This window comes from Salmo salar, chromosome ssa09, assembly GCF_905237065.1.
Source record: "Salmo salar chromosome ssa09, Ssal_v3.1, whole genome shotgun sequence".
Taxonomy (NCBI): Eukaryota; Metazoa; Chordata; class Actinopteri; order Salmoniformes; family Salmonidae; genus Salmo; species Salmo salar.
In genome coordinates this window covers 39,389,902-39,414,052 of record NC_059450.1, presented here as the reverse complement: position 1 = coordinate 39,414,052, position 24,151 = coordinate 39,389,902, and the positions used below count along the sequence as shown (strand labels likewise).

Sequence of the window (24,151 nt, the reverse complement as noted above, 5' to 3'; positions counted from 1 at the left end):
ATACATTTAAACTCAGTTTTTCACAATTCCTGACATTTAAACCTAGTAAAAATTCCCTGTCTTAGGTCAGTTAGGATCACCACTTTATTTTAAGAATGTGAAATGTCAGAATAATAGTAGAGAGAATGATTTATTTCATCTTTTATTTCTTTCATCACATTCCCAGTGGGTCAGAAGTTTACATACTCAATTAGTATTTGGTAGCATTGACTTTAAATTGTTTAATTTGGGTCAAACGTTTTGGGTAGCCTTCCACAAGCTTCCCACAATAAGTTGGGTGAATTTTGGCCCATTCCTCCTGACAGAGCTGGTGTAAATGAGTCAGGTTTGTAGGCCTCCTTGCTCACACATGCTTTTTCAGTTCTGCCCACAAATTTTCTGTAGGATTGAGGTCAGGGCTGTGTGATGGCCACTCCAATATCTTAACGTTGTTGTCCTTAAGCCATTTTGCCACAACTTTGGAAGTATGCTTGGGGTCATTGTCCATTTGGAAGACCCATTTGCGACCCAGCTTTAACTTCCCGACTGATGTCGTGAGATGTTGATTCAATATATCCACATAATTTTCCATCCTCATGATGCCACCTATTTTGTGAAGTGCACCAGTCCCTCCTGCAACAAAGCACCCCCACAACATGATGCTGCCACCCCCGTGCTTCATGGTTGGGATGGTGTTCTTCGGCTTGCAAGCCTCCCCCTTTTTCCTCCAAACATAACAATGGTCATTATGGCCAAACAGTTCTATTTTTGTTTCATCAGACCAGAGGACATTTCTCCAAAAAGTATGATCTTTGTCCCCATGTGCAGTTGCAAACCGTAGTCTGGCTTTTTTATGGAAGTTTTGGAACAGTGGCATCCTTGCTGAGCGGCCTTTCCGGTTATGTCGATATAGGACTCGTTTTACTGTGGATATAGATACTTTTGTACCTGTTTCCTCCAACATCTTCATAAGGTCCTTTGCTGTTATTCTGGGATTGATTTGCATTTTTGCACCAAAGTACGTTAATCTCTAGGAGACAGAAAGTATCTCCTTCCTGAGCGGTATGACGGCTGCATGGTCCCATGGTGTTTATACTTGCGTACTATTGTTTGTACAGATGAAACCTTCAGGCGTTTGGAAATTGCTCCCAAGGATGAACCAGACTTGTGGAGGTCTACAATTGTTTTTCTGAGGTCTTGGCTGATATCTTTTGATTTTCCCTTGATGTTAAGCAAAGAGGCACTGAGTTTGAAAGTGGGCCTTGAAATATATCCACAGGTACACCTCCAATTGACTCAAATGATGTCAATTAGCCTATCAAAAGCTTCTAATTCCATGACATAATTTTCTGGAATTTTCCAAGCTGTTTAAAAGCACAGTCAACTTAGTGTATGTAAACTTCTGACCCACTGGAATTGTGATACAGTGAATTATAAATTAAGTCATCTGTCTGTAAAAAAATTACTTGTGTCATGAACAAAGTAGATGTCCTAACCAACTCGCCAAAACTATAGGTTGTTAACAAGATATTTGTGGAGTGGTTGAAAAATGAGTTTTAATGGTCTCCAACCTAAGTGTATGTAAACTTCTGACTTCAACTGTATATAGAGTGGGCAACTGTCTTTATTTTTATAGCTTAAAGTTTATTCGCCGTTAGTCAGCACCTCTACATAAAATCACTTTCTCTGGGTGTGGACTAGCCCATGTTTTTTATTCAAAGTATTCCCACACATAATAGAGAGATACACTGAATATAGAAAACATTAAGAACACCTGCTCTTTCCATGACTGACCACGTGAATCCAGTTGAATCTATAATCCCTTATTGATGTCACTTGTTAAATCCACTTCAAACAGTGTACATGAAGGGGAGGAGACAGGTTAAAGAAGGATTTTTAAGCCTTGAGACAATTGAAACATGGATTGTGTACATGTGCCATTCAGAGGATGAATGGGCAAGACAAAAGATTTAAGTGTCTTTGAACGGGGTATGATAGTAGGTGTTGTTCTGGGGGCAAAAGGGGGGGTGCAACACAATATTAGGAAGGTGTTCCTGATGTTTGGTATACTTAGTGTCTGTGATCATATACAAATGTAAGCAAGGTTTGAAATTATTATCTTTCCTTGCGGTCAATTTGGAATCTACAAATTATTTGTAATTGTTCCGGCCCCCTGACCATCCGCTCAACTTGATCATCCCTGATCTCAATCCATGTGAAATATCTTTTCAATAACCAGACATACTGTATTTTCCGCTGTTTGAAACTGGTGTATAAAACCGAAAGTAAAAGATGCAAAAACAAAACTTAAGGACGGGAAGCATAGAAATAAAGCAAGTAGAACAGATCTACCGCTTCTTATACTTGATTTCAATGAGAATGACAGATCTATAACTCACATTTCTATAGGAATTTGGTCATAGCCCAAAAAGTTACATATTGCAGCTTTAATGTTGAGTTTCTTTGGTAAGATTGTCAACGTAAACTTAATTTACCATTAATTAAATTACCATTAATATAATCATCCACACAACATGTCCATAGTTCAATAGATAAATGTACCCAAAACACAGAGGTAGTTGTTAAAACGGTCAGCTTCAGTCAGCTGATTCTAGCCATCCCTTCTGGTTAGTTCTAGTCGGGCAGCTTAATCTCCCATTTAGAGGACCCCGCACTTTTGTTAGTGTCTTATTGGTCAAGGTCACGCCAAATAATTATCACCACATCTCCTGCAGCCTATCAGTGACCTTGATTCCCGGGACTTCAGTTTCAGTTAGTCTATGACCCCAGCATGCTGTGTAGTCAGCAACATGCTTTCCCCATCCTGATGAGCACTTCCACAGTTTTCCCTCCTGCTGAACTTTTCCTCCCATGGACTGAATCCCTGTATGTCTGATGTTTAATTGTGAGTGCATCTAAATGACCACGTAGTTACCCCTATTTTTCAGTAGTTGTTATGGGTAATGTAAACTGTAGGGTTGTAAACTAGGACGGGATTCAATCCGATCACGCTTTGTCATCAATGCACCTTTTAAAGACAATGTTCCCGCATTTGAAATACAGTTCACAGTTTCAAAACAACATATTTAAATATAAAGCACTTTTTCCCCAAACTAAAATACATTTCCAACTGTAATTTCAAAACAAAGTTAATCTTGATATATTTTCCAGGACTAACTTCTCATTGCTGACAATTGATATCAGCAGGTTTGACTGAAACATTTCTAGACCCATGTATGTAATCACATCCCACTGGGCAAAACTGGTCGAATCAATGTTGTTTCCACATAATTTCAACCCAAAAAATCTATGTGATGACGTGAAATCAACTTCAAAAAAGTTTGGGGAAAAATTCATCAATGTAAGGTCATTTTGTCAAAGTTTTTACTCAATTGTTTACCCAGATCCATTTACATGCCGATTTTTTTGTTGTTGTTGAGTTTACATTGAATTCACGTTAGTTAACAACTCAACCAAATGTAAATCAAAACTAGATGTTGAACTAGTCTGAGTGCCAGTCTGGTTGGGCTATCAAGCAACTCCTTGTCACTCATTTCTCATGCCAATGAGCAATGGAGTTCGAAAGAGCACAAAGAGATCCTCTCCTCTCCCACCTCTCCCACCTCTCTTCTCCTCTCCTCCCTCTCCCCCCTCCCTCCTCTCCTCTCCTCCCGCTACCCCTCCCTCCTCCCCCCTCCATCCTCTCCTCTCCCCCTCCCTCCTCCCCCCTCCATCCTCTCCTCTCCCCCTCTCCCCCTTCTCCTCCCTCTCCCTCTACCCCCTCCCTCCTCTCCCCTGTCCCCCCTCTCCCCCTCCCTCCCTCCCTCCCTCCCTCCCTCCCTCCCTCCCTCCCTCCCTCCCTCCCTCCCTCCCTCCCTCCCTCCCTCCCTCCCTCCCTCCCTCTCCTCTCCTCTCCTCTCCTCTCCTCTCCCCCTCCCCCTCCTCTCCTCTGCACCTTCACAACTTCTAATATCTCAAGGAGCATAAATTAAACTAATTGCATTAATCAACTGACATGCACTCTGGTGGTTTAATTCAAATCAGATGACTTATTTTCTGTCAGATGATACTGATGATGTTATTGATTGATGGAAACGGTGTTCCTGAGTCCTGCATCACGAGTGTTAGATATCCAGTTCCTTTCCCCTGGGATATCAGCCTTTCTGTTATGATCATGTGAACTCTGTTACCTGTTGTGTTTCTCAGTGACACTTTCCCCCAACCCTCTCCTACAACAAGAAGGTTATTTTGGCATTAATGTTTACTGAGAGGTCCCATGGGCTTGTTTACCATTTTATCATGAGAAATTACTGTACGCATTTGTGCTTTTCCATTCAAATAAGGTTGTCTATGTGAGAGATGACTTTACTACGGTACTGAGTACCACTGACCACAAAACGAACATCATTGGCCTGCTGTGCAGTGGTACATACTATGTTGTATTACAGTTTAAATAGTTACATTGTTTCAGCAAGTGAGTGAATGTGTCATATTGTGCCCACAGCCGTGATGTGTGGAACTGTGTCTCAGCTGTTGATTGTCTAGTTGGTGGGATTTTTATCTCTTCTCTGGGTGAATCTCAATTATATTTTATTGATTCCTTTGTGTCCTCTCTCCTCACATCCTTCTCAAAATCCAAGATTCCTCCCCTCTGACCTTCTCCTTCAATGCCTTTTCAGAAGAAGGGCGAGGAGAGAGGACACAAAGGAATCAAGGAAGTAAAATTCCAAATCAAATCAAAGTTTATTTTTCACGTGCGCTGAATACAGCAGGTGTAGAACTTACAGTGAAATGCTTACTTACAGGCTCTAACCAATAGTGCAAAAAGGGTATTAGGTGAACAATAGGTAGGTAAAGAAATAAAACAACAGTAAAAAGACAGGCTATATACAGTAGCGAGGCTATAAAAGTAGCGAGGCTACATACAGACACCGGTTAGTCAGGCTGATTGAGGTAGTATATACATGTAGATATGGTTAAAGTGACAATGCATATATGATGAACAAAGAGTAGCAGTAGCGTAAAAGAGGGGTTGGCGGGTGGTAGGTGGCGGGACACAATGCAGATAGCCCGGTTAGCCAATGTGCGGGAGCACTGGTTGGTCTGCCCAATTGAGGTAGTATGTACATGAATGTATAGTTAAAGTGACTATGCATATATGATAAACAGAGAGTAGCAGCAGCGTAAAAAGAGGGGTTGGGGGGGGGGGCACACAATGCAAATAGTCCGGGTAGCCATTTGATTACCTGTTCAGGAGTCTTATGGCTTGGGGGTAAAAACTGTTGAGAAGCCTTTTTGTCCTAGACTTGGCACTCCGGTACCACTTGCCATGCGGTAATAGAGAGAACAGTCTAATACTGGGGTGGCTGGGATCTTTGACAATTTTTAGGGCCTTCCTCTGACACCGCCTGGTGTAGAGGTCCTGGATGGCATACAGCTTAGCCCCAGTGATGTACTGGGCCGTACGCACTACCCTCTGTAGTGCCTTGCGGTCAGAGGCCAAGCAATTGCCGTACCCATGCCAAATCGTTTTAGTTTCCTGAGGGAGAATAGGCTTTGTTGTGCCCTCTTCACTACTGTCTTGGTGTGTTTGGACCATTCTAGTTTGTTGTTGATGTGGACACCAAGGAACTTGAAGCTCTTAACCTGCTCCACTACAGCCCCGTCGATGAGAATGGGGGCATGCTCGGTCCTCCTTTTCCTGTAGTCCACAATAATCTCCTTAGTCTTGGTTACGTTGAGGGATAGGTTGTTATTCTGGCACCACCCGATCAGGTCTCTGACTTCCTCTCTATAGGTTGTCTCGTTGTTGTCGGTGATCAGGCTGTTGTGTCGTCTGCACAATGATGGTGTTGGAGTCATGCCCGGCCATGCAGTCGTGGGTGAACAGGGAGTACAGGAGGGGACTGAGCACGCACCCCTGGGGAGCTCCAGTGTTGAGGATCAGCGTGGCAGATTTGTTGCTACCTACCCTCACCACCTGGGGGCGGCCCGTCAGGAAGTCCAGGATCCAGTTGCAGAGGGAGGTGTGATTCACCCTCTGTATCAGAGGCCACCATCATCCCCCCTCACGAGAGGTCAATAGTTCAGGCTGTAGTTGTACTGCTTTATCTTCCTACTTTCCATTTTCATGGATTCCACTGACCATTATCTGACCTTGAATCATTTCACCCTTGTGATTACAAAATGCAATTTATAGTAATTTTTTTTTATTTGATTTACTCTCAGTAAACATATATAATTATAGATTATAGAATATATCACTGGTCCTGAAATGATTTAACCTATTAATTGCTTACTCTTGTAATTTAATTTCCTTGTCTGATATAGGGGCACCCGATTGGAGCAGCGGTCTAAGGCACTGCATCTCAGTGCTAGAGGCATCACTACAGACCCTAGTTCGATTACAGGCTGTATCACAACAGGCAGTGATTGGACGTCCCATACGGCGGCGCACAACGTCGTCCGGGTTAGGGTTTGGCCGGGGTAGGCCGTCATTGTAAATAAGAATTTGTTGTAACTGTCTTGCCTAGTTAAATAAAGGTTCAATAAAAAAATGTACGTCTGTCTGGAACAGAAATTTGTTGTGATCAGAAGAGACAATAATTGTATTGAGATCATCTAAACATTCACAAGTGTTTTAGGATATATAATATATATCTTTGAAGAGTAGCTGGCAGAGAATAGGCCCTCTTTGGACCAGGAGCGAAGGCCCAGAACTTGTTCATACAGTACAAACCCTCTTCATGTTCATACAGTACAAACCCTCTGCATGTTCATACATTTTCTCCAGCATACTGAGTCCATACTGAGCACCTCTACATACTAGCCCATTTTCTTCTATTGGTAAACATGTTCAGTCATGTTATCCCACAGAAATGTTGTATATGTCCCAAATGGCACCCTATTCCCTATATAGTGCACTAATTTGACTCAAAAGTAAATTGCCAAATGACAATAGGGTTGCCATTTGGAACACAGAGCCCATGACTGAAAACAGCTTTAGAGAATTTGGCAGATCTACTTCCTGTAGAAAGCAGAAGAGGACATTCAGATTAATTGGATTACAGCAACCGGTTAGTTAGTACAATTACCTGTGGGAGTGAACCACAGCTGGTCCGTTCGGTCCGTCCGTCCAGTAAGAGTTTATGTATGACTCAGTTATAGATTATCATGTTCTGATCATGGGTTTTTAATGGATGATGTTACAAAACAAAATATTCAAGCTAAGTAAACTGTATGGCCTATAGGCTCTGCCTCCTCTATGGGAATTTCTCAAAGACATAAATATATTAAGCCAATCACAAACGCTTTTACTAGCTAACACAGTAAAGCAATGAAGACATATCAGCATCCACTGATGTTGTGAAAGTATGTGCCACCATAATCTTATTCCAAATATCCAACGGATAGATAGATGTGTTTAGGTACTATATATTGCGGGCCGATTCAATGCGGCCGGCGGGTTGTTTGAGTAATAAAACAAATTCAATCTACATTTAAAAGACTAAAACCAAATTGAAACTGACAGGCAGCATAGACATTTCCAAAAACAATGGAAAGAGGGTTATTTTTTTGTACATTTTGATGGTGATAAAATATAACAAATGTTCAGTATGGCCCTCTGAGTTTGACACCCTAAAGGTAAGTTGGTTATAACGCTGTAATCAGTGGGGAAAACATCAGCTGTTTTCAGTTAGCTTGGAGCTAGCTATAAGCTAATTAACTCATCCCATTAGCTTAGATCTACAGCACAGCAACACCAGTTTGTTTCAGGGACCTTCTATTGAATTAACGTTTATGTTTGTCATATGTTCAGAGAAATCTCTGCGCTCCACTACTTCACAAAGGCTTCTGTGCTGCATTATAAAAGTGTATTTGTTACTTTTGTTAATGAAGCTTCCCATAGTTAGTCAGTGTAATAAAGCTAAATGGCTCAAGATGAGATGACTACTGCTTTTATGCTGCATTCAACACATGGTTATTGGTTATAACTTTGTTTCATGGTTATTACATGATTATTACTTCCTTGATTAGCAACTGTCTAAAAATGGTTTTAGGTTATTGTCCTGCTGAAAGGTGAGTTTGTCTCCCAGTGTCTGTTGGATAGCAGACTGAACCAGTATTTCCTCTAGGATGTTGCCTGTGCTTAGCTCTATTCCATTTATTTTTATCCTAAAAAACTCCCTAGTCCTTGCCAATGACAAGCGTACCCATAACATGATGCATAACAGTTTGTACTCAGGACATAAAGTTAATGTCTTTGCCACATTTTTTACAGTCTTACTTTAGTGCCTTATTGCAAACAGGATGCATGTTTTGAAATATCTTTATTTTGTAGTATTGTGGTAACTACTCATACATTACTGATAACTACTTTATTGAGAAAAAATAAACTTACTATGAGTGTGATACTGTATGTGGTTGTCCCATCTAGCTATCTTAAGAGCGTCTGCTAAATGACTAAAATGTAAATGTTGTTGATCCATCCTCAGTTTTCTCCTGTCACAGCCATTAAACTCTGTAACTGTTTTAAAGTCACCATTAGCCTCATGGTGAGAACCCTGAGCGGTTTCCTTCCTCTCTGGCAACTGAGTTACGAAGGACGCCTGTATCTTTGTGGTGACTGGGTGTATTGATACACCATCCAAAGTGTAATTAATAATTTCACCATTCTCCAAGGGATATTCAATGTCTGCTTTTTTTTTACCCATATACCAATAGGTGCCCTTCTTTGCGAGACATTGGAAAACCTCCCTGGTCTTTGTGGTTGAATCTGTGTTTGAAATTCACTGCTCGGCAAGTTAGACTAATGAACATTGAATTATCTGAGAAGTCCTTGGAAAGCAGGCGAAATGAGAGAGCCGTTTCAAACTTGTTCTTCTGTGTGGTTGGGTTGTTTACCCTGCATGCTCGTGGTGCTCCATTCACATGCCCGTTTAATCCTAAAATCTCATTATGAAGTTTGGTTCCTCCGTCTCCAGAATAACATTTGACCAGTCAGTTGATTTGGATTACGTCTTTTTTTCAGAGGAGCAAAGTTCTTACTCTTTTTATAGCTGTGGCCAAATGGCACCCTTTTCCCATGTAGTGCATCCATAGGGCTCTGGTCAAAAGTAGTGGCCTATAAAGTGGATAGGGTCCCATTGGGATGCAAACCCATTTCTTTACACATGGCCCTTTGTCGTTGAAGCTTTGTCCAAGTGCATCATCATGGCTGTGTTAGCTAATGAGCAGAGATTATTTAAATATGTTAGTTTGGGATGAAACTAAGAGGAGAGTATAATCCTAGAACTGTCAGCTTCCATCGACATTGAAGATAAACCATCCACGGTTTTAAGAAGGCAGAAAGGACTGTCCTGGATGGGACCACAGTCTTTCTACTGAATGTGTCAACCCTTGCAATTCTTCCCATTTGGCTTTTCAACCAGACAACTCAAATAGAATTGCTCTCTTAAGTAACTTGGACCAATGACATTAATATTCACAATGCCATCCTACAATTTTGTTACAAAATTACAATCATTTCACATGAAAATGTAATGGTTTGTTGTCAATTACAGTACCGGTAAATATCACACTTTCCATTTCTAAGGACAAGCTAGTTTTCTAGTTTATGTTCAAGAAAAAAACAACACACACAGGTTATTTTCTTCAAAACGTAAATACTCAATGGTGACTGCAGTTTCAGAAAAACAGAAGGGTTAAAAAATGTTTTTTTGTTGTTGCCAAAACCAGAATTTGGCAAAAATGTTACTTAAACAGACAGTCCATGTTGTTCATGTTGTGTTAAAAGTTGGGGTATGATCATTGTGCCTCTGTAACTTTCTCACTTATCATTATTCACGATTCATTCATGATTATCTGCAATCCTGGTAGCATCACCATTAATGTAGAAGTGTTTAGAAACATATTGCATTCTTATTTACAATAAAAGTGACTCCAAAATGACACAAAACATTATTGACCATTCATTTCCATTGGGCACAATGTCATCTGAAACACAACCAAAACAAACTGCAATGCATCCAACAAGTTTGTAGAGTCACAAGCTTAATGTAGCCATTGCGTGCTAGTATAGGACCAAATACGAAACGTTTGACTACTTTAATAAATATATAAGTGTCGAAAATACTAATGACAACTTTAAATAGGGAGTGTATATAGGCCTCGTTTATAATGAGGAGGTATGTGCATGAATCAGATTCAGATTTCCACCTTTAAAAGGAGCTCTTGATTTCATTTATTTTAGTATTAGAGACCATCTTAACTGGAAGATAGATGCGTGCGACTGGCCCTCTCTGCCAGTGCCCGATACGCTTGTTGCAATAGTCATCCCAGGACAGGTTCTCAGTCTCTCTGCACTCATAAGACTTGATGCATCAAGGCAAGGCGTGCCGTACTGAGTCGTAGGCTACATGTGTTAACGGGGAGGGTGTTTTTCTAAAATAGTTTACAAGAGGGCCGGACTGCACCATTTGAAAGCCACAGCGTCAGAGCTATCATACCCAACAGATTTTGCTAGGGTTTTCATTTTTGGCTACATTCTGTGTCATTGACGTCGGTATCGACTCACACAGGACAGGAGCGAGAGCCGCTATAGTTTTGATCATGGGGGCGACTGAATCTACGCGGCCGGAGGATAGCAGCAAGAGCGAGGACGGGGAAACTGTGGCGAATGAGGAAAGTGCGAACGTTGTCCAGGATGGCGAGAGTATTGATGCGAAGGTAAAAATAAATTATAGTAGACTGATGTATTAATAACTAACCAACGGGAAACATATTTATATATCTACAGCATCATCAATTTGTAGCCTTTAAATCCCTAAATAGCAACAGTGGAATTTTTGTAGTGTTTTAAATGACTGGACAGAGGAGTGCAAAATAATCAAAACACTGTTACATTCATTTAATGATAAATATATCTTATTTATTCTTATTAAATGGTCGGCCATTATTAGCCTATTTTAATCAGATAATGTATTTATGTCTCCCGGCATTTAGTGAAAGGCTTCTATCGCTAATTAAACCCACAATAATAAAGAGGGGATGCTTCTCAACTGTCTGTGAAGTGTTATTCTTGTCGGGCTGCAGTGATAAGGCTTGTCATTCAGTTGATTGAAGTGAGTGAGCCCCAGTGCCAAATACTTAGTTTAACAAAAAAACACAACCACTTGCAGTTGATACAGTATTGGTTTTATCTGCTAAGTATTCCACTGCATTGCAAATGATTTGAATGAATTAAAGTAGTGTATTTTGGACACTGGAAATAGGCCATAGCCTATATAAAATGCAAAGGTTTAAATGGTTCACTATTGGAAACTATCCAACTATTATGTTTCCAGGATACATATTAGCCATATCTATGACTAAAAAGAGAAGACGTTTTACAATCTGAGATTATACAATATACACTATATATACAAAAGTATGTGGACACCCCTTCAAATTTGTGGATTAGGTTAATTCAGCCACACCCGTTGCTGACAGGTGTATAAAATCATTGGCAGTAGAATGGCCTTACTGAAGATCTCAGTGACTTTCAACGTGGCACCGTCATAGGATGCCACCTTTCCAACAAGTTTCTGCCCTGCTAGAGCTGCCCCGGTCAACTGTAAGTGTTGTTATTGTGAAGTGGAAACATCTAGGAGCAACAACGGCTCTGCCGCGAAGTGGTAGGCCACACAAGCACACTGAACTGATGAATCACGCTTCACCATCTGGCAATCCGATGGACGAATCTGGGTTTGCTGGATGCCAGGAGAACACTACCTGCCCCACTGCATAGTGCCAGCTGTAAAGTTTGATAGAGGAGGAATAATGGTCTGGGGCTGTTTTTCATGGTTCAGGCCCCTTAGTTCCAGTGAAGGGAAATCTTAATGCTACACCATACAATTACATTCTAGACGATTCTGTGCTTCCAATGTTGTGGCAACAGTTTGGGGAAGGCCCTTTTCTCTTTCAGAATTACAATGCTCCCGTGCAAAAAAGCTAGGTCCATACAGAAATGGTTTGTCGAGATCGGTGTGGAAGAACTTTACTGGCTTGCACAGATCCCTGACCCCAACCTCATCGAACACCTTTGGGATGAATTGGAACGCAGACTGTGAGCCAGGTCTAATCGCCCAACATCAGTGCCTGACCTCACTAATGCTCTTGTGGCTGATTGGAAGCAAGTCCCCACAGCAATGTTCCAACATCTAGTGGAAAGCCTTCCCAGAAGAGTGGAGGCTGTTATAGCAGCAAAGGGGGGACCAACTCCATATTAATGCCCATGATTTTGGAATGAGATGTTCGACGAGCAGGTGTCCACATACTTTTATTCATGCAGTGTGTCTCCATTGTAAAACGTGTTGTATTTTTGGTTCTAGATATGACTAGATACAGTACATGTAGGCTATTCTTTTGTTTATTTCTATAGACTTTCTTAATTCCTAGGCTACCTCCAATAACATGGAGTCAATATAATTCTCACAATACATAGGCTATCATAACCATAGAGATCCTATTAGTGATTTCACCCAGTGTGAGGCTGTGGATTGATTGCACTGTTTGAATGGAATGTTGGCATATTGGCAGTTAATTTGAAACATTTATGGAATCATTCCTCTAAAGCTGTATGGCTAGCTATTATTTTACACAATATCTTATCACAGCACTGGCAAACCATGGTTGACCAACTCCCTGACCAAAATGGCTGATCTTTATACCATCATAAGAAGGTTCATGTCCATTCTAATAGTCTAATTCCTAATTTTATGACCATAGCTTACTTTTATTTATCTTATTAGGCTACATATGACTTCAAGTTAATAGGCATGGTCAAAGACAGAGAAATACATTACAGCTCTGTAAGGGACCTGGCTGTTCATATTCAAATCAAATCAAATTGTATTAGTCACATGCGCCGAATACAACAGGTGTAGACCTTACAGTGAAATGCTTACTTACAAGCCCCTAACCAACAATGCACTTAAAAAAATTACGAATAAGAATAAGAAATAAAAGGAACAAGTAATTCAATCATACATTGTGTCACTGCCATTTTTGCCACTTCTCTGCAAGTTAATGTTTGGCTTTTGATTGTGTGTTGATATTATTACGTTGCCTCTTAGCCAGGTCTTCCCTGGGATAAATATGTCATCCTCAGTGGGACTAACCTGGTAAAGAGATACCCCATCTCCTGTGTCATTGGAAAGTCAATGTATTATTTGCACTATCATGGGCCAGTTTTTTTACTTTCTACCATATTGTTTCAGTTGTTGGAGACCACATAAGAGAATACCAGTGGACTCAAATTCCTAAATAAATACTTTTGTTACACCTTATAACTTTCATGACTAAGCTGTTATAAATTCCGCTAAATGTGCATGTGTAAATGAGCATGCTTATAAATGCTTAACAAACGTTGATAATTAAAATGATTCAATACTTGTTTTTTTTGTTGGTATGTGAACACTGATAAATAGTTAATCAATGCATATTCACGATAAGTTATTACCAAACATTATCACTTCTACTCTCTTTTGTTTTGATTTGATGACCAATTTCGATATTCTTTAAGGAATTAAACGTAAACAACAACAATGGCTTTGTTGCTGACAGCAGGTTTTGTCCTAAGAGCATTTTAGTGGATTTCTCTCTCTCTCTCTCTGTGTGTGTGTGTGTGTGCTCTCTCTGTGTGTGTGTGTGTGTGTGTGTGTGTGTGTGTGTGTGTGTGTGTGTGTGTGTGTGTGAGTGAGTGAGTGAGTGAGTGAGTGAGTGAGTGAGTGAGTGAGTGAGTGAGTGAGAGTGAGTGTATGTTGTTTTAGAGGACCACTCCACAGCAGGGATGGATAGAATCATGAGTCAGCAGCAGCTATGATTCAGCCAACTGAGCCAAATTTCTCTATAAATAGACAATGTATGCATCCCAAATGGCACCCTATTCCCTATTTAGTGCACTAATTTTGACCAAGGCCCATAGTGCTCTGGTCAAAAGTAATGCACTAAATAGGGAATAGGAGGGTGCCATTTGGGACCGAACCTAAAGAGGTACTTAGCCTGTAGAAGGCTTCACTTTGCTTTACTCAGTGAAGACTGACGGCAAAACAGGGAAAGTAGCTGTGGGTTGTTCAGTCTGTCAATAAAAGTCATGCGATTATGTCACAATGTAAAAGCAATGTCATGAAATGAGGAACCAATGTGCAATGTTTATTTTGCACCTTGTCTCATGCATATTGGTCCAAAAACAGTGTAGCAAGCATCACACATTACCATATTATAGATATAAATGAAGGAAGACGTGTACTTTACTGTGTGTTTGGCAGCATTTTCTTGTACTGTAATGTTATATTTTCTCATTACAATGTTATTATAATGTTATAGGTCAGCAGGTCAACAAGGTCAAAACAATGCATGAATTGAGTGACTGGAACCACAAACAGTGATGCAACATGGCGACTGAAACATTTAATTGTTTAATTTGAGATATACTGACACCCCCATGCACATTTGCTTTGTTCATTGTTGTCTAGCTGTCATAGAATGGCGAGCATCATACTGTAGGTGTCTCCTCGTAATGCATTTCAACACAGCACAAAAATGACTGTTAATCATTTGTGCCCGTGGTTCCCGTTTGTAACCCACATTTTCCAATATCACTTGTCTGAGGAGGTAAATTCTCAGATTTTTAGAGGAGGACATCCTGGTTCCTGAGTTAAAAGCAATACATCATTTTACAAGATAACGTGCTGTCCCCCCTTTCTCCCAAGGGAAAATATGACTCTGAGGAAAGTGACTTCTCATACATTTAAGCTATGTTGTGTATACAGTGCATTCGGAAAGTATTCAGACCCTTTGACTTCTTCCACATTTTGTTACATTACAGCCTTATTCTAAAATTGATTAAATTGTTTTTTTCCCTCCTCATCCATCTACACACAATACTCCATAATGACAAAGTAAAAACAGAAATATCACATTTACGTAAGTATTCAGACCCTTTACAGTGATTACAGTCTCGAGTCTTCTTGGGTATGACGCTACAAGCTTGGCACACCTGTATTTGGGGAGTTTCTGCCATTCTTCTCTGCAGATCCTCTCAAGCTCTGTCAGGTTGGATGGGGAACGTCGCTGCACAGCTATTTTCAGAACTCTCCAGAGATGTATGATCCGGTTCAAGTCCAGATTCTGGCTGGGCAACTCAAGGACATTCAGAGACTTGTCCCGAATGTGTACCTAACCAAAAACATCAAAGCCTTTCTTAAAATCAATACACAAGTATATATTTTTAAACCTGCATATTTAGTTAATATTGCCTGCTAACATGAATTTCTTTTAACTAGGGAAATTGTGTCACTTTTCTTGCATTCTGTGCAAGCAGAGTCAGGGTATATGCAGCAGTTTGGGCCGCCTGGCTCGTTGCGAACTGTGTGAAGACCATTTCTTCCTAACAAAGACCGTAATTAATTTGCCAGAATTTTACATAATTATGACATAACATTGAAGGTTGTGCAATGTAGCAGCAATATTTAGACTTAGGGATGCCACCCGTTAGATAAAATACGTAATGGTTCTGTATTTCACTGAAAGAATAAACGTTTTGTTTTCGAAATGATAGTTCCTGGATTTGACCATATTAATGACCTAAGGCTCGTATTTCTGTGTGTTATTATAATTAAGTCTATGATTTGATCGAGCAGTCTGACTGATTGGTGGTAGGCAGCAGCAGGCTCATAAGCGTTCATTCAAACAGCACTTTCCTGCATTTGCCAGCAGCTCTTCACTGTGCTTCAAGCATTGCGCTGTTTATGACTTCAAGCCTATAAACTCCTGAGATTAGGCTGGCAATACTAAAGTACCTATTAGAACATCCAATAGTCAAAGGTATATGAAATACAAATGGCATAGAGAGAAATAGTCCTATAATAACTACAACCTAAAACGTCTTACCTGGGAATATTGACGACTCATGTTAAAAGGGACCACCAGCTTTCATATGTTCTCATGTTCTGAGCAAGGAACTTAAACGTTAGCTTTTTTACATGGCACATATTGCACTTTTACTTTCTTCTCCAACACTTTGTTTTTGCATTATTTAAACCAAATTGAACATGTTTCATTATTTATTTGAGACTTAATTGATTTTATTGATGTATTATATAAAGTTAAAATAAGTGTTCATTCAGTATTGTTGTATTTGTCATTATTACAAATATATATATATAAAAATGGTCCTCCAATAATCGGTATCGGTATCCGCGTTGAAAAATCATAATCGGTCAACCTCTAGTCTGAATACTTTCTGAATGCACTGGTATATCTAAAATGTTCCCTTCTCCATTTTAGTTACTCCAAAAGAATGGACAGATTTCCGGACTGAGTGAAAAAGCAGAGGACCAGACTGAGGAGGTCAATGGCCTGTGTGAAGACGGAGTCGTTGCAGAGGGTGAGTCATCACAGTTTGGAAGAGCGTTAGGTTGTGTGTGTCTGTATAAGAAAGGCTTTACTTTTGGTTACTTGATAAAGAGTTCAATTGTTTCCTCAAGTTTTTACAATGTTATGATATTGGTTAACAGTTCACATTAAGCTTTATAGGGGGCTGTAAAAGAGTTAAGTAGTTTATAATTATTAGTTATTCATATGAATCAGGCAATTAGCCCACACTTTTGAGTAATGCATATTTGTTTCTCATTACAGTTGGTGAGACAAATTCATCTATCGTTTCTCAGAAAGAGGACATTCCGGAGATGATAGAGACTCTCACAGAGGAGGTACCTCCTCTGGAAAACGCAGACAGTGATGGGAAGGAATCACCTGATGCACACGACGAAGCATCAACAAATGAGACTGAAACAGAAGTTAAATTGAATGAAGTCAATGATAGTTTTAAAAAGTTCTTCAGTTCAATTGGTTTAAAATTCACATTGAAAAAAGACTCTGACACAATACCAGAAGTGAGCCCTAAGGAAGAAGAGGGCGAAGCACATACTCCCGAAGACAGCAAGGATACAGAGGAGACCACTATAGATAATGCTGAGGAGAATACTGAGCAGAGCACACCTGAGGATCTGACTGATGATACGATAAAAGAATGTGTTGGCCATACACCAGAGCTTGTAGATGATGCACTAGAAGCATATATTGACGAAGCACCGAACACCGTTGTTGCTGATTCACCAGTGGAACCGGCTGATGATTCTACCTCTCGCCCTACGATGACGGACCTCACATTTGAAGAGTTCCTTAATGAAACCACCAAGGAACAGACCACTGAAACAATAGAATCAAAGGAGGAAATCACACCTGAAGAAGTGGCACAGGCAGAGGGAGAGGCACCAGCCACACCCATTCCTATAGTTGAAGAAATGTCTCCATTTAAACGTTTTTTCCTGACAGGAAAAATACACAAGCAGGTCAAGCAACCCATGAAACAACCCAAGGAGGAACCTAAGGAGGAAGTCATGGAAGAAGTCAAGGAAGAACCCAAGACAGAACCCAAGGAAGAAGTCAATGAGGAACCCAAGGACGAAGTCAAGGAGGAAGTCATCCCTACTGAAGAGACAGACACACCAGCACCAACCATTCCGGATGTTGAAGAAGAAATTATATCCCCGATTAAGAAGTTTTTCACCACGGGAATCTTCGCTGGTTTAAAGAAAAATAAAAACAATTTAGGAGAGGAAACGCCCAAAGATGAAACTGTTGAGAAAAAACACGAACTGCAAAGCATTGAAAAACAGGAGGATGTAAACACACCAGAGGAAGCTGGTCTTGAGCAAGAACAAACAAAAGACGAGATCAGTCCAGATGTTGAGACAATACCGGTCATTGAGGGGAAACAAAATGAGAATGAAGTTCAAGAGACAGTAACAGATTCCCTGATGGCTGAGACATCCAATGTCCCTGAACTGATGATGAGTAAAGTCCATAAAACTAGTGACAACAGAGAGGATGTCCTTGAAGAGCAGCCAGCTACTGAGGAATTACAGACAATTATCTCAAATGGAGCTGAACTTCTTAGCTTTCAAGAGGAAGCTAAAAGTAAAGGAAGTTCAGTCCAGGATATTCTTGAAGAGCAGTCTCCTTCTTGGGGATTTGTAACAGTTATAACAAATGAAGCTGAAACAAATGACGACAAACTTCTTAGCTCTCAAGAGAAAGCTAAAAGCCAGGAAAGTCTTGAAGGACAGTTTCATTCATGGGGATTCGTCACAGTCACAGAATATGTTCCTGAAGAGGAGCCAGCTCCTGAGGTATTACTGACAGTTACCTCAAATGAAGCTGAAACAAATGAAGCCAAACTTCTTGACTCCCAAGAGAAAGCTAAAAGCCAAGGAAGTCCAGTCCAGGATATACTTGAAGAGCAGTCTCCTTCTTTGGGATTCCACACAGTTATCTCAAATGACGCTGAACTTCTTAGCTCACAAGAGAAAGCTAAAAACCAAGGAAGTCCACTCAGGAAGCTCTTATATGGGGCTGGTTTGAAGAAGCTTTCTAGGAAGCGGAGAGGTAAGAAATCAGATGAGTTGACCAGGTCTGGTGAGCATGTTGCTGAGGATTTACTGTCATCCACAGAGTCAGAGGAGTACCAGAGAGGAGAACATCCTGCCTCTTCAACAGAAGAATTAGCAGCAGAGCAGGTAAAAATGTCTGCTCCGTTAGGGTCAAGCCACGAATCAGATAGTGATGTAACCTCTGACGGTGAAAGGAAAAAGGATGGCACCTGGACTTCTTTCAAAAAGCTAATGACGCCCACAAGACGTCCCAAAAGATCTTCTGAGAGTGAGGATGAGTTAGCACTTGTAGGCTCACATGAGGAGCCAAAGCAAAGTGAAGGAGAGCAGGTACTAGAACATTTCACAGAAGAGACCAAAAAGAAAGTAGAAATATCTGTTTCTTGGGAGGCCCTTCTATGTGGATCTGCAAAGAGGAGAGGAAGAAAAACATCTGACTCAGAGGAGGAAGCACCCATGAATGAAGGTGAAACACTAAGTGAACCTGGAAACACTGCAGAGTCTTCACTGGATAGTTCTCAGGAGGGAGGTTATGAACATTTGACCTCTTCCCCTGAGCAAGCTGTAAGTCCCTTAGGGAGTGAAGGGGGGTCAACATGGAAATCCCTTAAAAAGCTGGTCACCTCAAATAGGAAGGCAAAAACCGAGGAGGCCAGCAAAGTTAGCTCACCAGAGCAGATGGCATCTGACAGCGAAATCACCAAAGAGGAGTCTTTATTTTCTCTAAAGAAACTCATCCCTGGACGCAAAAAGCGAAAGCATGGAGGAAAGCAGGAACCAATATCTTCTGACAAGGCAGATAAAGGTGTTGGATCGGATGATGAGGAGGACTCTGAAACACCAGCAGTGGTCCCCATGTCCGAGTTTGATGCAGAAGAGCTAGGAGAGAAACACAGAATATTAACTGAGGCTGTTATAGAAACTCCATTACACATTACAGAAGAAAAAACCCAGCCAGATGTCTCTAGGCTAGTCATCGAATCGGCCGTACCCAAAGACACCCTACCCACTGAAGCAGAGAAGGCTCAAGCCAAAGATACTGTAGAGCAGTTGGCCCCATCAACATCCCCCACTGCTTCGAAAGACTTTGAGGACCTTACGGAATTCATAAGTAAACATCAGCAACTCAGTGATATACCTGAGGAAGGCGTAATAGAGGAGACCATTGCCACACAAGTGTCCACTGCTGAAGAAGCCACTCGAGACGATACCATTGCCGAGGACCTAATCGAGTTGACATCTGAAGCAGTCACTGCCCCAGAACCTCTAGATGATGAATCAACAGAAATGGTTTCAGCAGTGTCACAGCTGACAGAGGAGTCTCCCAAAACATCAGGCAACACAACGCCTGTGCCTGCAGAATACGAGTTGAAAGACACAGAGGTACTTCTGCATGAGGCTGTTGAAACCATTAACAGAACCCCAACTCTCTCATCGGTAATTACAAAAGACCCGCACCTGGAAGCAGCTGCTGTTTCAGTTTCTCCACAAATATTACAGACACCAAAAGAGACGGAAGCAACAGTTTTGACAGCTCATGATAAATCATACGCAGTTGCAATCTGCACAGGTGAAGAGTCGCAACAAATAGATGCTGTTGATGAAAGCCCAGTGACTCATGTGGTGGAGTGTCCATTAGAAGTCAGCAAGGTAGAACCCACAGAGTTGGCACCTGAGGAAACTGAAGAGTCTGGTGCTGCAGGAATCACAACAGATGAGGTACACAAAGCTGAAGATGAATCAATTCCAATCATGCATATAGATATTGAAAAGGACCAACTAACAGAATTTGTAAACGAGTTAGAAGAGGTAAGACCTGTACTTGTAGCCACTGTTAATTCAGAAGAGGGTGTAGCTCAGGTTGAAGGAAAGTCCATAGCAGAAGACACTCCACAGCCTGATACAGAGCATCTGGAAGTGTCGGTCACAGACAAACTTGTTTTCACACAGGCTCTCAAGGAGGTCACTCTTAAAGAAGAAAAAGAGGAATTCATGGATGTTTCGGAGGATTCTGCAGACATGGAGAATGCACCAGTTGAAGAAACAATCACATGTGATGATCAAGATGTCGCTACTGCAATGCCTGATATTCTGAAGTTAGAATCATCAAATGTTTTGGAATCTTTGATTGGCATAGTGGCACCTGAAGTAGAATCCTCAGAGAAAATGGATCGTGTGGGTGCTATAAGCCCACTTATCGACTCTTCTATGGTTCAGAAAGGGGACATGGTTGTGAGGAAGAATGTGCCATCAGCACAGTTTGTTGATGGTCTTGAGATCCGAGTACAAGTGGCGGATGCAGAGATAAAGTCAGCTGAAGAAACTGTTGAAACAGTGCTTGAAGTTAGCTCAACTGATGTCACTGATCACGAGACTCTAGTACAACAGGTGAATGCTGAGATTGAATCAGCTGAAGCACATGTTGAGACAACCCTTGAGTTGGGCTCAACTGATGATCACGAGATCACAGTACAAGTGGCGGATGTAGAGCTAAAGTCTGCTCAAGTAATTATTGAGAGTGTGCTTGAAGTTGGCTTAACTGATGTCACTGATCATGAGATCAAAGTACAAGAGATAGATGTAGAGATTGAATCAGCTGAAGCAATTGTTGATGCAGTTTTTGTAGTCTTAACTGATGTCAAGGGTCATGAGATCCAAGTGCAAGTGACGGATGCAAATGCTGAGATTGGGTCAGCTGAAGCGATTCTGGAGACAGCACTTGAGGTGGTTTCCTCAACCGGTGTTAAGGAAGTCTTAGACATTTGTGACAAAATGGAGGATAAAGGAGAAGGTGAGAATGCCATTGAGAAGATTGAGGAGGCCATGTTTGAAGAGGAAAGCAGTATTATAACTCAAGAAATACTCCAACATGTACAGCAGAACTCATCAGAAGCTGACTCCAATGTTGTACCACAATCAAGTGAAAAGGCTGAAATTGAATTAACGAGTGAAGCCAAAGTTTCTAAATCACCAGAGGGTATACCAGTGGTGGCAGTTACAGATGCTCAAGGATGTACAGGTGTAGCTGCACAGGTGCAAAAGAAAATTCACTTATTTGAAAACTACTTAGAACTTAATACTCAGGGAAATGCGCACAAACTTTCAGACAAAGAAACTGAGCCCTCAATTTCTCTCGAAGTTGATACAGTATGTGAGGATAGAACAACTCCCGAGACATTTGCAGAGTCTACTTTCGAGGTTGACAAAGTACCAGATGACATAGTTCCCAATACATTTGTAGAGTCCTGTTTGCAGTCAAATGTGCAAGAAGTTTATGGAACGGAGGCTGAATTTATTATTGCGTCCGAAGTAGATTCAGACTCCACCAGTAGGCATGAGAAAGAACTGGTTGGAATGGTAGTACAATCAGCAAAGGAATCAGTTGAGTCATTTGAAAAGAGACTATCTATTGAATCCCATGTCCATATCCATCTTCACATTGAACCCAGAGACACTGGAGTGGTGTCTGCGGGATTGGATTCACCACCACTTGCTATTTGGCCACCTCAAAGTAGTACTGCAGTGGACACTGACAGCTTTCTGAAAGAATCAATAGAAAGTGCAAGTACTACTGCAAAAAGTGCTGTGAATACTGACTGCGTTCCAACAGAATCAATGGAAAGTACTCAACTTTGTGAAGTCAGTCAAATTGAGCAAACAAATGACACTGCACCTCCTGTGCCACTGCATACCCCTCCAGCGCCACTGCATACGACTCCAGCATCATTGCATACGACTCCAGCACCACTGCATATCCCTCCAGCACCACTGCATACCCGAACTGAACTAGTGGTGTGCACCCCAAAACCTGAAGCAGAACGAGAACAAGTAATGATGAATGCAGAAGAGTCTATCCTACACACAGAGGACGAGAATGACCAAGAAGTGTGGCTGGATGCTGAGGAAGATTTTGGCACAGTAAAATCCCATGTCTTAGAAGTTCTGAGCAACAAAATGGGTGGAGGAGTAGAGGAGACGCTGCAGGTCAGTGAAGAGGTCTTTGATATTGCACTTGAGCCTCAAAGCTTTCAATCTATAAGTGAAAACAAATAAGACTTCAGCCATTCCAACAAACTGACGTATTATGAACTGGTAAGTCAGTCCTTTTAATTTCTCGTTATATTACTTTGGGTTTTAAGTACTTGAAGGAGTATACTGAAATAATATCCTCCTGAATTTTTTTCTGTCCTTTTTCGTTCAACAAGCTAAAAGATTGCTCGACTACCAAGGAATCCCTGAAAGAGAAGGTAGAAGTCCATACACGAATGATGACCCACCACAACGGAGGTAAAGCTGCATCCATCCTGACTTCCATTACCAAGCACACTTTTGCATCTGGAGACCTTCTTCAGCTCTTTGAATACATTCACGTTAGTTGCAATGCTATTATATCAGTATGTCTGTTAAGTACTTGTACCTCTTTGAATACAATTTTTGTTCCTTTTCATGTCATATTATCAGAAGTTGGAGGTAGGATAATGTATACTATATATTATTTATGTTTGAATTAAGACAATTTGTCCTTCCCTTTGCATCAGATAAGTTTATTTTACACAGAGTATCTGAGTGAAATTTTCTTTACTCATAATGTAATTTGTGGATTGAACAGTAGTCTAACATTTATTTGTATCAACATATAATACACTCACATTACACAGGACATATTTACCCACTGCTCACCAAAATAATGCAAAGACAAACTGTGATTAGATATACAGGTATGTAGATTTTTTCGGGATCTTTCTGTGTTTTATCAGACTTCTGTAAGACATTAAATGTTTGCTCAAATCAGTACATACCGGTAATATAACATTTGCTCAGAGATGTGTAGTGACTAGAATTTTTATCACATTGCATTTGCACGAATGAGATCATTCCTCTAAATATTACCATTGATCTTCATCATCTCATAGAATTATATAGTTGACTTACTATATGCAAAGTTTGCAAACTATGCACTGCAATGGTTAGTTGACACAGACCACGAATACTGATACAAAATGCTAATTTTATCGCTAGTTGCATCTGAAAGACAAAACTATATTTGTGTATTCGTTTTTTTGCCTGTGAACATATATGTAAAGCTATTTTGTTAACAAGTCACACATACTGGCTTTGTTTGTCTATAACTACAAATATATTTGGTAAGTTTAATTTCAGATTTTAAAACTTTTTCAGAACATAGCCTTATTGAATGCTTATGCAATGTCATGATGGCAGCTTGTTTTTACCCTTGCAATAGTTTCAATGTGTGTGTATGTGTATTGTTTTTCTTTTGACTTCTGGTAACAAATGATGTAAACCTGATAACCTTTGTTGAAATGATATATTCCTGTTAATGTAATATTAACTAATATCTAAATGCAAAACATAAGAGTTGCATGGACATTTTTATATTTCAAAGCTGTTAATGAAATAAAATGCTAATCTTTTTATCACCACAATGTTAAACATTTGCACAACTGTTTTGTCATATACAGTTAAAGTCGGAAGTTTACATACACCTTAGCCAAATACATTTAAACTCAGTTTTTAACAATTCCTGACATTTAATCCTAGTAAAAATTCCCTGTCTTAGGTCAGTTAGGATCACCACTTTATTTTAAGAATGTGAAATATCAGAATAATAGTAGAGAGAACGATTTATTTCAGCTTTAATTTATTTCATCACATTC

General features: G+C 40.5%; 1 protein-coding gene across 1 annotated transcript; it reads left to right on the top strand.

Moving 5' to 3' along the window:
* Window positions 1-10,247: 10,247 nt before the first annotated feature.
* On the top strand, window positions 10,248-23,914 carry LOC106611321 (A-kinase anchor protein 12). Its single transcript, XM_014211395.2, has 4 exons — window positions 10,248-10,707; window positions 16,309-16,408; window positions 16,660-22,568; window positions 22,682-23,914. Exons 1-3 carry the CDS (start codon window positions 10,591-10,593, stop codon window positions 22,527-22,529), a joined length of 6,087 nt encoding a protein of 2,028 aa, XP_014066870.2. The 5' UTR covers window positions 10,248-10,590; the 3' UTR covers window positions 22,530-22,568; window positions 22,682-23,914.
* The last annotated feature ends 237 nt before the right edge of the window (window positions 23,915-24,151 follow it).

What these genes read in the sequence shown, in the direction of transcription:
- LOC106611321 (XM_014211395.2), top strand. Translation starts at nt 10,591, where the DNA reads ATGGGGGCGACTGAATCTACGCGGCCGGAGGATAGCAGCAAGAGCGAG. An exon ending in GCGAGAGTATTGATGCGAAG is followed by an intron (nt 10,708 to 16,308) that starts GTAAAAATAAAT and finishes TCTCCATTTTAG; the next exon opens with TTACTCCAAAAGAATGGACA. An exon ending in AGACGGAGTCGTTGCAGAGG is followed by an intron (nt 16,409 to 16,659) that starts GTGAGTCATCAC and finishes TTCTCATTACAG; the next exon opens with TTGGTGAGACAAATTCATCT.